Source organism: Nomascus leucogenys, chromosome 2 (genome assembly GCF_006542625.1).
Source record: "Nomascus leucogenys isolate Asia chromosome 2, Asia_NLE_v1, whole genome shotgun sequence".
In the NCBI taxonomy this organism is placed as follows: Eukaryota; Metazoa; Chordata; class Mammalia; order Primates; family Hylobatidae; genus Nomascus; species Nomascus leucogenys.
In genome coordinates, this window is record NC_044382.1 from 44,371,256 (window position 1) to 44,386,859 (window position 15,604).

The window sequence follows — 15,604 nt, forward strand, 5'->3', positions numbered from 1 at the left end:
TGAAGGAGTAGTTTCTGTGCTCAATATTTAATATTTGTCCTGGCCCCAGGAAAGCATCTCCTAACTGTGTTATTCCATGGTTCTTTCCCACAAGCTAGCTGGCCTATACTCTAGACTGCAGGTTCATTAAATTGATCAATCTCCACTCAGTTGTCTTTCACCACATTCTGTACTGTGGTTGAGAATACCTTTAGGCTGGAACTTCTCTGCACTCTGTTGCAAATGATGTCAATTCCTTTGAAAGGGATTAGGAGCCATCTAATTTATGGCTTGCTTCTTCCCCCAGGCAAAATCTCTTGAGCCCAGTTTCTGGATCTGGGTTGAGTTCATGGCAATTTTCTCTCTAAGTTATACTGTTGCTCTTAAGAGCTGACTACTTAGTGAGATATGGAGAGCAGCAACCTGAGGTCCCCTCAGCTTGCTTCTCCTGGCATGAAACCTCTGCCTTATGGGTGAGGCAAGTGCAATTTGGGCCCCAGTATTCTCTGCACTGCATTCAAGGTAGAACCATTGTTCCATGAACAGGGGCTGGTTGGAAGAGTGTCTCCCTCCTCTTGACACTAATCACCCAGAACTTAGCCTCAGCAACAGGCAGCTGGGAGAATCATGAGAAATGGTGAAGTTCCACTCCTCCTGGGAAGAAAGCTCTTCAACTGGGAGTTGGAGGAAGAGGGAGCCCTAGAGTAGAGTCTTTGCCTCACCAGGCAGAGAGTGGGGAAGGAAAAAGTTGTCTTGGTTCAAGTACCACAGACTTATCTTTCTTATACTGAATTGCATAGTTTTTAGAGGATAAATAAATCTTCATTTTATGCTTAGCCTCAGGACTATAAGGACTATGTGTATGTGTGTGTATATATATACACACACACACACACACACACACACACACGCTTTAAGTATTTGTGTTTAAAAAAATAATTCTGAGGTAGGAGAATCGCTTGAACCCAGGAGGCGGAGGTTGCAGTGAGCTGAGACTGCGCCATTGCACTCCAGCCTGGGCAACAAGAGTGAAACTCCATCTTAAAAAAAAAAAAAATTTACTAGTTTCAGTGATAAACTAATAAGAGAGTAGGTCAGCTCATCTCTTCACTCTGTCATGCTAGAAGTTCATACCTCTGTTTGTTTTTTTTAATCCTCCCTTACCCCTACATGTTAGACCTAAGCTTTTTTGGATCTACTTTTCCTGATCAAGGCTTGAGTCTAATACTTTTACTTTCCTTAGTAGGTTAATTTTGTTTTCGTTTTTTCTATTGGACAGCTCTTTTTCTGCAAAATGTTGTGGTTGAAGAGGAGAGGTTTTCTGTATAGCTAACTAGGACTTGCTCGTATTTCAGAAAATAGGGGATCCCTTTAAGATTACTGCTGCAATGATAATTAACTAGACATGGTCTGTCTTCTATTGCTCTTTGAAAGGCCTGCCTAGATAATGCTTTAAATTTCTGCAGATAATGGCTTGCCTTACTAAATTGTACCGTGAAATTTCAGGTCAAGCTGAGGAAAAGTGAACTGCTTTGTGTAGGAATGTTTTTAGTGTCTCTTTTGGTAGTGGAGGAGGTGCATAGAAATTGCATTCTGTGGAGAGAGTACTTAAAAATAATTACCTTTGGCTGGGCGCGGTGGCTCACACCTGTAATCCCAGCACTTTGGGAGGCCGAGGTGGGCGGATCATGAGGTCAGGAGATCAAGACCATCCTGGCTAACACAGTGAAACCCCGTCTCTGCTAAAAATACGAAAAAAAAGCCGGGCGTGGTGGCGGGCGCCTGTAGTCCCAGCTACTCGGGAGGCTGAGGCAGGAGAATGGCATGAACCCAGGAGGCGGAGTTTGCAGTGAGCCGAGATTGTGCCACTGCACTGCAGCCTGGGCAACAGAGCGAGACTCCATCTCAAAAATGATAATAATAATAAATAATAATAATAACAATTAACTTAAAGCTTGAGAGTTTTTTTTTAAATGTGAAAGGTCACACCTTTATTAGTCATCAGAAAGATGCAAACTTATATCACAAGGTAGTACCACTATATAACCACCAGAATGGTTAAATTGAAAAAAAGACAGTAAATACCAATGTAAGTGGAGCAGTTAGAACTCACATAACAATGATGGGGAAATGTAAACTTGTACAATATCTCTGGAAAACCGTTATTAAATAACAATTAAAGCTGAACATACACATATGGGTATTCACCAAAAGATCCAAAACTTGGTCTTAATTTTATTTATTCTCACTAAAACTTACTAATATTCATTAAATTCTTAAAACTTGTGAAATAAGCAAGCTTATAAGTTACTATTATATCATCAATGGTTATAATGTAGATCTGAAAAACTGTATGTACTATAATTAACTTCTTTATTTCTTAGGTCATTATCTAGCAATATACACACATACATACACATACTTCTCCATCTCCTTCCTTTTGAACAGAAATAGGAGCATACTATATACATAGTATAGAATCTTGGTTTCCCTCCCCACTCTTCCTTATTTACTTAGGAGACAGTGTCTCACTCTGTCTCACAGGTGTAGATGAGTACAGTGGTATACTCATGGCTCACTGCAGCCTTGATTTCCCAGGCTCAAGTGATCCTCCTGTCTCAGCCTCCAAAGTAGCTGGGACTACAGGCATGAGCCACCAAGCCCTGCCACTTTTTATTTGTTTATATTCAGAGACTTTAATTTTTAGACCAGTTTTAGGCTCCAGAAGAATTGAACAGAAAGTGTAGTTTCCTTATGTCCCTTCCACCCTACTCCACACATTTCTCTATTACTAACATCTTGTATTAGTGTGGTACATTTGTTACAATTGATGTACCAATATTGATACATTATTAACTAAATTCCATAGTTTAGAGTTTACTCTGTGTTATATTTCCTGGGTTTTGATAAATGTATAATGTCATGCATCCATCATTATAGTATCATACAGAATAATTTTATGGTCCTAAAAATCTTCTGTGTTTCATTTTTATTCTTCCGTCCCTCTCCCGGAACTCCTGGCAGTCATTGGTCTTTTTACTGTTACTATACTTTAGGCTTTTCCAGAATATCATATAGTTGGAATCACATAGTATGTAGCCTTTTCAGACTGGCTTCTTTGACCTAGCAATATATATTTAAGGTTCCTCCTTTTTTTGGGGTGTCTTGACAGCTCACTTCTCTTTTATTGCTAAATAATATTTCATTGTATGTATGTACCAGTTTGTTTATCCACTCACCTGTTGAAGGACATCTTTATTGCTTCCATGTGTTGGCAATTATGAAGCAAGCTGTTATAAGCGTTCGTGTCCAGGTTTTTGTGTGGACAGAAGTGTCCTATTCACTTGGGTAAATCCCAAGGAGAGCAATTGCTGGGTCGTATGGTAAGACTATGTTTAGCTTTGTAAGAAGCTGTCAAATTGTCCTCCAAAGTGACTGTATAATTTTGTGTTTCTACCAGCAGTGAATGAGAGTACCTGTTGTTTGCCATCCTCACCTGCATTTGATGTTGTCAATATTTTGGATTTTAGGCATTCTAATAGGTGTGTAGTGGTATCTCATTGTTGTTTTAATTTGCAATTATCTGATGACATATGATATTGGGCATCTGTTAATATGCCTATTTGCCATCTGTATATTTTCTTTGGTGAAATGTGTATCCATATATTTTGCCCATTTTTTAATTGGGTTATTTTCCTATTGTTGAATTTTAAGAGTTTTATGTATTTTGGATACAAGTTCTTTATTATTTTGCAAATATTTTCTCCCAGTTTGTGGCTTGTCTTTTCATTTGCTTAACAGTATCTCATGGAGCAGAAATTTTTAGTTTTAGTGAAGTTCTACCTATCAATTTTTTCTTTTGTGAATTATACTTTTGGTGTTGCATCTAAAAATTCATTACCAAACCTAAGGCCATCTAGATTTTTTCCTATGTGATTGTCTAGAGGTTTTACAGTTTTGCATTTTATATTTAGGTCTATCATCCATCTTGAGTTAATTTTTGTGAAAGGGATAAGGTCTGTGTCTAGATTCAGTTTTTCGTATGTTCCAGCACTATTTGTTGAAAAGACCGTCTTTTTTTTATTATTATTATTCAATTGCCTCTGTTCCTTTGTCAAAAATCAGTTGAGCATATTTGTGCAAGTCTATTTCTGGGTTCTTTATTCTGTTCCCTTGATCTATTTATCTATTCTTTCACCAATACCATACTATCTTGCTTATTGTATAAAACATCTTGAAGTCAAGTAGTGTCAGTCTTTGTTCTTTTTCAAATTGTGTTGGCTATTCTGGGTCTATTGCCTCTCCATATAAACTTTGCAATCAACTGTCAATATCTACAAAACAGTTTCCTAGGATTTTTAAAAATTTACAGATTAAATTGTATGTATTTATTGTGTGCAGCATGATGTTTTGAGATATATATACCTTGTAAAATGACTAAATTTGGCTAATTTACATATGTGTGTTACCTCACATAATTATCGATTTTTAATTTACTGGGATTTTGATTGGGATTGTATTGACTCTACATAAAGCTTGGAAGAACTGACATCTTGACAATATTGAGTCTTCCTATCAATGAACATGGAATGTCTCTCCATTTATTTAGATCTTTGATTTCTTTCATGAATGTTGCTTTTTTCACTCGACAATGTATCTTGGAGATCATTCCATTTCAGCACATATAGATAGACCTACCTCATCAATTTTTTTTTTTTTTTTTTTTTTGAGACAGAGTTTTGTTCTTGTTGCCCAGGCTAGAGTGCAATGGCATGATCTCGGCTCACCACAACGTCCACCTCCTGGGTTCAAGTGATTTTCCTGCCTCAGCCTCCCGAGTAGCTGGGATTACAGGCATGTGCCACCACGCCCGGCTAATTTTGTATTTTTAGTAGAGATGGGGTTTCTCCATGTTGGTCAGGCTGGTCTTGAACTCCTGATCTTGTGATCTGCCTGCCTCGGCCTCCCAAAGTGCTGGGATTACAGGCGTGAGCCACCATGCCCGGCCAGACCTCATCATTTTTAACAGAGGAATAATATTTTATTGTGGGGTTGTACAAAAATGTTCTTAGCCGTTCCCTTATAGGTGGATGTCTAGGTTGTTTCCAATCTTTTTCTTCTACGAACAGTGCTGCAGTGAAATTCTCATATAATTTATATTTGTGCACACATGTGAGTATATCTTAGGATAAATTCCTAGGAATAAAATTGTACTATCAAAAATATACACAATTTAAATTTTGGTGGCTTTTGCCAATTTTTCCTCCAAAGAAGTCATATAAGTTTACACTCCCAGAAGAGTACTTGGGACTATTCCTTTCCTATAGCCTCATCAATATAGCAATTACCAATTCTTATAAAGTTGGTATATGATCTACAATAAAAACTTACAAATGGGCCAGGCGCGGTGGCTCACACCTGTAATCCCAGCACTTTGGGAGGCTGAGGCGGGTAGATCACAAGGTCAGGAGTTTGAGATCAGCCTGGCCAACATGGTGAAACCCCATCTCTACTAAAAATACAAAAATTAGCCAGATATGGTGGCACACGCCTCTAATCCCAGCTACTTGGGAGGCTGAGGCAGGGGAATTGCTTGAACCCGGGAGACGGATGTTGCAGTGAGCTGAGATTGCAGCACTGCACTCCAGCCTGGGTGACAGAGCAAGACTCTGTCTCGAAAAAAAAAAACAAAACAAAACTTACAAATGATACCACTTGTTTCTTTGGCCTTGGCCTTCTTTAAACATATTTTTAAGAATATATTTATAAATTTCTACATGAAAAAGTGATTTTTTTTCCCTGATCTGTTTCAGACCTGTGGATATCTGGGCTTTGGGCTGTATGATCATTGAGATGGCCACTGGAAATCCCTATCTTCCTAGTAGTTCTGATTTGGATTTACTCCATAAAATTGTTTTGAAAGTGGGTAGGTATTACTGAAATAGCATGAGTTACATGTATAAAATAAATATTGCCAGATCAATTCTGCTTGATTTTCAAATTTAGCTTTTCTGTGTAAGTACAGGGAAGCATATTGTTTTGATAGATGGCAGCAGATGGGTTCCTTGGGCTGATAAAGAAGGCAGAAGATTCTCTGCTTTTGCAAATAATATTTTCTTTGCTAGGATGCAAATAGCTAAGCCATATGTTGATGGTTGATGCTAAGAAAAATAGTACAATAGGAATGTACTTTAATTTGTCTAAAAGTTGTTTTTAAATTAGGCTTCTACAAATATCTGTACCTCTATATAAGGACTTTAAATACTAGAGTTGAGTCAGATGCTTTTTTAAAGCACTTGGAAATAGAAAAGTAATTATTTACTCAGAAACCACCCTTCTTTTTAAAGAAAACAGTAATAGACAGCCAGATAGCTAAATAACTTATTCAAGAACATATTTGATGAAGGCTAGGCATGGTGGCTCACGCCTGTAATCCCTGCACTTTGGGAGGTCAAGGCAGGCGGAGCACCTGAGATCAGGAGTTGGAGACCAACCTGACCAACATAGTGAAACCCCATCTCTACTAAAAATACAAAAAAAATTAGCCAGGTGTGGTGGCGAGTGCCTGTAATCCCAGTTACTCAGGAGGCTGAGGCATGAGAATCGCTTGAACCCAGGAGGCAGAGGTTGCAGTGAGCCAAGATCACACCACTGCACTCCAGCCTGGGCAACAGAATGACTTTGCCTCAAAAAAAAAAAAAAAGGAAGAATATATTTGATGAGAGTTTAATTATTTGATGATCTGCTTTGGCCACCAAAACATTATGATGGTTAGCCTTGAATGTGCTATTTCAAGATTTGTGGGTTTTTTTAAATTTTAAATTTAATTTTTTTTTTTTTTTTGAGAGGGAGTCTCGCTGTATCACCCAGGCTGGAGTGCAGGGGCGCAATCTCAGCTTGCTGCAAGCTCTGCCTCCCAGGTTCACGCCATTCTCCTGCCTCAGCCTCCCGAGTAGCTGGGACTACAGGTGCCTGCCACCACGCCTGGCTTTTTTTTTTTTTGTATTTTTAGCAGAGACGGGGTTTCACTGTGTTAGCCAGGATGGTCTCGATTCCCTGACCTCGTGATCCACCTGCCTGGGCCTCAGAAAGTGTTGGGAATACAGGCATGAGCCACCATGACCGGCTAAATTTTAATTTTTTTGAGACAGGGTCTCACTTTGTCACCTGGGCTGGAGTGCAGTGGTGCAATCATGGCTCACTGTAGCCTTGACTTCCTGGGCTCAGGTGATTCTCCCACCTCAGCCTCCTGAGTAGCTGGGACTACAGGCACGTGACATCATGCCCGGCTAATTTTTGCATTTTTAGTGCAGCCGCGGTTTTGCCATGTTGCCCGCCTCGGCCTCCCAAAGTGCTGGGATTACAGGCGTGAGCCACCGTGGCTGGCCAAGATTTGTTTTTTATTATTCCTGAATGAGGAGCTTGGGAAGCTCTTTGTGTGGTGGGGAAGATATGCATAAATTTGTAATTACAGGATTATGAGGAAGATACTATGAACAATTCTAAAAACAGTGAAATCTGGATAATTACTGATTTAAGAAATAGTTTAGAGCCTTAAGACACCTCACTTTTTTGTGTCTTTTAAGAAGTTCTGGTTAAGAGATTAATATCAGAAGGAACCTTAGATGGTGGGGTTTAATCTTATCATTTCACAGATGAGAAAACCAAGCCCAAGAAAGGAAGAGATTTACCCAAGGTCACCGAACTAGTTACAGCAAAACTGCTAGAACTTAGTTCCCTCCACTCATATTTATAGTTCTTTCCATTCTGCTACACTCTCTAGCCTTGTTTCTTTTTTTGCAATATTTTGATTTCTACATACCTTTAATATTTTAGCTGTTTTGAGTAAGGTTCCAATGTATTTTGCTGATGAACACTTAATAGTAAAATCATTTGGATATGGAAATGCATAAAAGTTGGAATGTGCATTTTCTGATAGCATTACATATTATGTCTTATAGTTTGGGAAAAGCAAATAAACCTGGTGGTTTTACATCTTCCGTTGCCTGTGGGCTCTCAGCAGATAACTGACGAAACCTCAATTTTTTATGACATATTCAGATAGTTTTTATTCAACTTCAAAAAATTAAAAGACATAACTGACATTCTTCCTTGTATCAGCTTTTAGTAATCTAATGTAGATCACATAGCAATTTGATTATTTTGATTATAGACTAATTTCTCTGTTTTTCAAATATACATTTTTTTTTCTCTTTTCAGGCAATTTGTCACCTCACTTGCAGAATATCTTTTCCAAGAGCCCCATTTTCGCTGGGGTAGTTCTTCCTCAAGTTCAACACCCCAAAAATGCAAGAAAAAAATATCCAAAGCTTAATGGATTGTTGGCAGATATAGTTCATGTATGTTCTTTTTTTTTTTTTCCTCCCCCCGAAGACAGAGTCTTGCTCTGTTGCCCAGGCTGGAGTGCAGTGGAGTGATCTCGGCTCACTGCAACCTCTGCTTCCCAGGTCAAGAGATTCTCCTGCCTCAGCCTCCCGAGTAGTTGGGATTACAGGTGCCTACCACCATACCCAGCTAATTTTTGTATTTTTAGTAGAGAAGGGGTTTCACCATGTTGGCTATGGTTGGCCCGGCTGGTCTTGAACTCCTGAGCTTAGGTGATCCACCCACCTCGGCCTCCCAGAGTGCTGGGATTACAGGCGTGAGTCACCGTGCCCAGGCCGTTCATGTATGTTGAGAAATTAAGAATTCATATTTGAGAAATTTGCATAAATTATAATACAGTTTTTAATTATTACTTAAATGAAATTCCAAAAGGATTCCTAAAGTAATGTAACCTGTAGAAAGTTATGTCTTTAGTACAGAGAAATTAAAATTCATAGACTGTCAGAGCTGAATGCCCCCTAAGATAATTATGTTCATTATATTTAATTTATCTCTATTTTAATGATAATTAGGTATAAACTGGAGAAATGGGCCAGGCACGGTGGCTCATGTGTGTAATCCCAGCACTTTGGGAGGCCGAGGTGGGCGGATCACCTGACGTCAGGAGTTCGAGACCAGCCTCAACATGGAGAAACCCCGTCTCTACTAAAAATACAAAATTAGCCGGGCGTGGTGGTACATGCCTGTAATCCCAGCTACTCAGGAGGCTGAGGTAGGAGAATTGCTTGAACCTGGGAGGCGGAGGTTGCAGTGAGCCAAGATCACGCCATTGCACTCCAGCCTGGGCAACAAGAGCGAAACTCTGTCTCCAAAAAAAAAAAAAAGACCATCCTGGCTAACATGGTGAAACCCTGACTCTACTAAAAATAAAAAAAATTAGCCGGGCATAGTGGCACGTGCCGGTAGTCCCAGCTACCCAGGGGGCTGAGGCAGGAGAATTACTTGAACCTGGGAGGCCGAGGTTGCAGTGAGCCAAAATCGGGCCATTGTACTCCAGCATGGGTGGCAGAGAGAGACTCTGTCTCAAAAAACAAAACAAAACAAAACAAAACTGGAGAAATTCTAAGGACTTACTATGTTTATCAGTACCTTTTAACATTTAGTTTAGCCCAGTTAGGGACCTATTTTTTGTACGAAAATACCTACAGGACCTCAGCAGCTGTAGTTTTAATGTTTGAAAATACACCAAGGCCAAAATCCGTCTTGAACTGGAGAAAATAAAAACATTATATAGCTCCTTTTTATTATTTTAAAATTTAAATTTTTATTTATTATTTATTATTTTTGCTTTTGTTTTTGTTTTTTTTTTTTTTTGAGACAGAGTTTTGCTCTTGTTGCCCAGGCTGGAGTGCAATGGCGCGATCTCAGCTCACCACATCCTCCACTTCCCGGATTCAAGCGATTCTCCTGCCTCAGCCTCCCGAGTAGCTGGGATTACATGCATGTGCCACCACGCCCAGCTAATTTTGTATTTTTAGTAGAGACAAGGTTTCTCCATGTTGGTCAGGCTGGTCTCAAACTCCTGACCTCAGGTGATCCTCCCACCTCGGCCTCCCAAAGTGCTGGGATTACAGGTGTGACCCACTGTGCCTGGCCTTTATTTGTTTTTGTTTTGTTTTGTTTTTTTAAACGGGATCTCACTCTTTTGCCCAGGTCAGAATGCAGTGGTGTCACCTCGGCTCACTGCAGTTCTGACTTCCTGAGCTCAACTGATCCTCCCAACTCAGCCTCCCAAGTAGCCTGGACTACATGTACATGCCAACACGCCCAGATAAGTTTTGTATTTTTTGTAGAGATGGAGTTTCTCCATGTTGCTCAGGCTGGTCTCAAACTCCTGGGCACAAAATATTGACTTGCCTCAGCCTCCCAAAGTGTTGGGATTACACACATGTGCCACAGTGCCAGTTTCTGTTTTTAAAAAATTAGTTAATTATTTTTTACAGTCTCATTCTGTTGCCCAGGCTGGAGTGCAATGGTGTGATCGTTGCTCACTGCAACCTCGAACTCCTGTCCTCTAGTGATCCTTCCTCCTTGGCCTCTGAAAGTATTGGGATCACAGGCATAAGCAACTGTGCCTGGTCAAAATTTAAATTTTATTTAAAATGGCTGGGTGCAGTGGCTCGTGCCTATAATCCCAGCACTTTGGGAGGCTGAGGCGGGTGGATCACCTGAGGTCAGGAGTTCAAGATGAGCCAGACCAACATGATGAAACCCTGTCTCTACTAAAAATACAAAAATTAGCCAGGCGTGGTGGCATGCACCTGTAGTCCCAGCTACTTGGGAGGCTGAGACAGGAGAATCGCTTGAGTCCGGGAGGCGGAGGTTGCAATGAGCTGAGATCACACCACTGCACTCCAGCCTGGGTGACAGAGCGAAACTCTATCTCAAAAATAAATAAAAATAAAAGCATAAATTTTATTTAAACTAGATAATACATACACCAACATATGTAGTACAAAATTTATTTTTATTTTGAAAGTAATGGCAAGAACCACAATTACTTTTGCACCTACCTAATACAAGAAATACATAATAATTATAGAAAAAATATAAAATACACGTTAAACAAAAAGGAGAGGTTCAGATTTTCCCAATTCACATGATCCAGAAAAAAAATTACTATTATCAATTTGGTTTACAAACTTCTAAAGTTTTCCCAACCAAATAGATGCATAGAAATTTATGCTTTTAAAAAGTTGTCTTACTTTACATATTGCTATGTAACCTGTTAATTTTTACTTACCAGTATATTTAAAGATACTATAATGTTGATAAATATGGAACTACATGATAGTTTTCAGTGATTGCATAGTATTTCGTTGTATGACTATACAATTAGTTTATTTAACTGATTTTGCATTTTTGGACATTTGAATTATTTTCAATTTTCCCCCCACTATTGGTAAAGATGTGACAATGAAATTTTTTTTTTTTTTTGAGATGGAGTCTCGCTCTGTCACCCAGGCTGCAGTGCAGTGGCACGATCTCGGCTCACTGCAACCTCCGCTTCCAGGGTTCAAGCAATTCTCTGTCTCAGCCTCCCAAGTAGCTCAGATTACAGGCGCATGCCGCCATGCCTGGCTAATTTTTGTATTTTTAGTAGAGACGGGGTTTCACCATCTTGGCCAGGCTGATCTTGAACTCCTGGCCTTGTGATCCACCTGCCTTGGCCTCCCAAAGCACTGGGATTACACGCGTGAGCCACTGCATCCAGCCGAAAATTCTTTAGTATTTGTCTATATGCATTTGTTTTATTTTTTTTTAGGAGAAATTACTAGAAGTGGTCTGGGGGCAGGGGCTCGTGCCTATAATCTTAGCACTTTGGAAGGCTGAGGTGGGAGGATCACTTGAGCCCAGGAATTCAAGACCCACTTGGGAAATATAGGGAGACCCTGTCTTTACAAAAAATAAAAAACTAGCCAGGCACAGTGGCATGTGCCTATAGTCCCTGCTACTTTGGAGGCTGAGGTGGCAGGATCACTTGAGCCTGGGAGGTTGAGGCTGCAGTGAGTTGTTATTGTGCCACTGTACTCCAGCCTGGGCAACAGAGTGAGACCCTGTCTTAAAAAATATATATATTAGAAGTGAATTTAGTAAGCCAAAGGATTTATACTTTTTAGAATTTTTGATATTTTGCTGTTTTTTTCACAGAAATATTTTTCTTATTTATATCCTCACTCTCGCTCTAGCACTGGATATTGTTATTTGAGATGAGGTCTTGCTATGTTGCCCAGGCTAGTCTTGAACTCCTGAGCTCAACCAATCCTCCCGCCTCAGCCTCTTGAGTAGCTGGGAAGTATCTTTTTTAAAATTGTATTTATATCATTATAGGAGAGAGAAACATTATGCTAATAGTCATTGTCTATTTGTATTTCTTTTTTTAAAGAATCAGGCCAGGCGTGGTGGCTTATGCATGTAATCCCAAAACTTCGGGAGGCCAAGGCATGAAGATGGCTTGAGGCCAGGTGTTCCAGACCCAGCCTTGGCAACATAGTGAGACCCTGTCTCTAAACAAAAGCATAGGGTGTCGTGATACCCACTTGTAGTCCTAGCCATTTGGGAGGCTGAGGCAGGAGGATCCTTTGAACCCAGGAATTTGAGACTGCAGTGATTTATGCTTGCACCACCGCACTCTACTCTGGGTGACAGAGCAAGACCCTGTATAAAAAAAGAAAAAAAGAATCCTTAACCTATTTGTCAACTAAAATATTTATCTTATTGATTTGTGAAAAAAAGCACATTAATCTTTTGTCGTAAGTTTTGCAATATGTTTGCAAAACTTGCAACATGCTTTTTTTTTTAACAACTAGTATCATCCAATGATTTGGAATGCTACATTTATCATAGACAAAATGCTTATACATGTGTGGGTTTGTTTCTGTTCCACTGATTTTTCTCTTTATTCTAGAAGTAGTACAACTTTGATTTATTATGGTAACTTTAAAATACACTTTGATATCTGATGTAGGGCACATATTTTTCCTAGATATAAATTTTCTAAACAATGTTATTGGGGTATAATTTATGGGCAGTAAACTACACATACTTAAAATGTACAATTTGAAGAGTTTTGATACACATACACACACATGAAACCACCACCACAATCAGGATACCTAATACACACACACACAAACACACACACGACACCTAACATTTCCATCACCAAAATTTCATTGTATCCTTTTACAATTCATCTTTTCTTCCATTTCTGTCCCCAGATAACCACTGATTTGCTTTCTATTCCCATAGATTAGTTTGAATTTTCTAGAATCTTATATAAATAGAATCATACAGTAGGCACTCTTTCATGTCTGGCTTCTTCCACTCAGCGTAATGGTTTAGAGATTCATTCACGTTTTTGTATGTATCAGCAATTTGTTCCTTTTTTGCAGAGTAGTAGTTCATTATATGACTATACCACATTTTAAAAAATCCTTTCCCTGTTGATGGACATTTGGGTTATTTCCTATTTTTTGCTATTACAAATAAAGTTGCCATGAGAACATTCATGTTCGTGTTTGTGTGGAACACACAGTGTATTTTCATTCCTCCTGCAGAAATATCTAAGAACAGAATGGCTGGGTCATAGGTAGGCATATGTTTAATTTTTAAAGAAACTGCCAATCTGTTTCCCAAAGTGTCATGTTTTACATTTTCCAAAGTAGGGCATATATTTAAATTTACTGAATTATATTCACAGAAGGACTGCCTCTAATTGTCTGCCTCTATGATTTGGTCAGACCTTTTAGCATTTTTCTTATTAAGTTTTAGTGATAGATTACCATTATATTCTAAAATGAGCACATATTTTTAACTAGTTGCAGTTTTTTTTGTTTGTTTGTTTTGTTTTGTTTTGTTTTTGAGATAGAGCTTTGCTCTTGTTGCCCAGGCTGGAGTGCAATGGCGCGATCTTGGCTCACCACAACCTCCTGCCTCCCGGGTTCAAGCGATTCTCCCGCCTTAGCCTCCCGAGTAGCTGGGATTACAGGCATGTGCCACCATGCCCGGCTAATTTTGTATTTTTTTTTTTAGTGGGGACGGGGTTTCTCCATGTTGGTCAGGCTGGTCTCTAACTCCCAACCTCAGGTGATCCATCCCCTGTGGCCTCCCAAAGTGCTGGGATTACAGGCATGAACCACCACGCCTGGCCAACTAGTTGCAGTCTTAAAGACCTAGGTATTGCTACATCATTAAGTAGGTAATAGACTTAAATAATTTCTCTTTGTGAATCAATGTTTTTTATTTTGGTAAAAAAAAAACCCCACATAACATGGACTCTACCTTCTTACAAAATTATTAAGTGTACAGTATGGCATTTTTAACTATATGCACATTATATACAGCAGATCTCTAGATTTTTTTCTGTGAATCAGTTTAAATATGCATTTTGAAATAAACAGAAACATAATATTATATACAATTATCTTGGATTTGCTGGATTTTAATTGTGGCTCCTCTACTTATGAGATCTTAGACAAATTACCTGATCTCTCTGGGCCTCAGTCTCCTCATCTGCATAATGAGGATAATAGTAATACTTACTTTGTAGGATTGTTGTTGGGATGGAAGGAAGAAAAAGCTGGAGCATTGTCTGGTATGTAGTAAGCATCAATAAAAGTTACTGGTCAGGCTTGGTGGCATGTGTCTGCAGTCTGAGCTACTCAAGAGGCTAAGGAAGGAGGATATCTTGAGCCAAGGAGTTCAAGGCTCCAGTGAGCTATAATTGCACCACTGCACTCCAGCCTGGGCGACAGAGTAAGAACCTGTCTCTAAAAAAATTTTAAAGGCCAAGCACAGTGGCTGTCTTCCATAATTCCAGCACTTTGGGAGACTGAGGCAGGAGAATCACTTGAACTCAAGAGTTCATCAGGCTTACAACATAACAAGACTCCCATCTCTACAAAAAAGTTAACTATTATTGTTTTACCTCCTTTCACAGGAGGAATGAAAATTATAAAGCAGATGCTTTTTATTCAAAACCTGTCTTCAATATTTTGATTAAAGAAATGTGTTCCATTTATAATTATTGTTATTTAACTACATATAGATTTATTATGTACAACTTAACATTCAAAACTACCTTCCATATTTTTTTGTTTGTTTCTATACCAAGAAAGGGAAACAGAAAAGAGCTGATTTAATAATGGGTTATTGAAAGATTTAGGGACTTGAATATTTGCAAAATGGTATGATATAGAAAGAGTGCTGGATTAGGAGTCAGACAACATGGGTTAAAACTCATGTTTGGCAAACTACTAATCATGCTTCTAGATCTGTAAAATGCAAATGATTATCCATGAACTTTCCACCTCTTGGGGCAGGAAAGAGGATCAAAATGAGCTAATTAATTTTTGCTAATTTCAGCAGAAACAGACTGACCTCTGTTTTGGCTAGAATCATGGGACATTTAACCTGTAAGGTTTTGCAACTGCAAATTCCTTAGGGAAATAAACAGAACTTACTACCAGAAATTCCTGAGGTCTAATTCCATCTTTTCAAGAATGCTTTTTGATCTGGATAATTAATTACTCCTTAATTTGTCAAATAAATTTAATTTTTACCATATGGACCCTGTTGAGAGCTCACTTATCATTAAAATCTTTTTCCTTTCCTAGGCTTGTTTACAAATTGATCCTGCTGACAGGATATCATCTAGTGATCTTTTGCATCATGAGTATTTTACTAGAGATGGATTTATTGAAAAGTAAGCATTTTG

At 38.9% G+C, this 15,604-nt stretch overlaps 1 protein-coding gene across 8 annotated transcripts in view; it reads left to right on the forward strand.

Annotated features, from left to right (window-relative positions):
- Positions 1–15,604, forward strand: part of CDKL3 (cyclin dependent kinase like 3) — an 83,805-nt gene that overhangs the window by 46,610 nt on the left and 21,591 nt on the right. For 4 of the 8 annotated variants that reach the window (XM_012504773.1, XM_030829075.1, XM_003266383.4 and 1 more), the window contains 3 exons: positions 5,793–5,905; positions 8,200–8,339; positions 15,504–15,592. In XM_012504773.1, the coding sequence (XP_012360227.1) occupies positions 5,821–5,905; positions 8,200–8,339; positions 15,504–15,592 (314 nt within the window). In that variant the 5' untranslated portion in view covers positions 5,793–5,820. Of the gene's footprint in view, positions 1–5,789; positions 5,906–8,199; positions 8,340–15,503; positions 15,593–15,604 lie in introns of those variants that run through there. The other 4 variants (XM_030829087.1, XM_030829095.1, XM_030829107.1 and 1 more) reach the window with 4 other exon arrangements.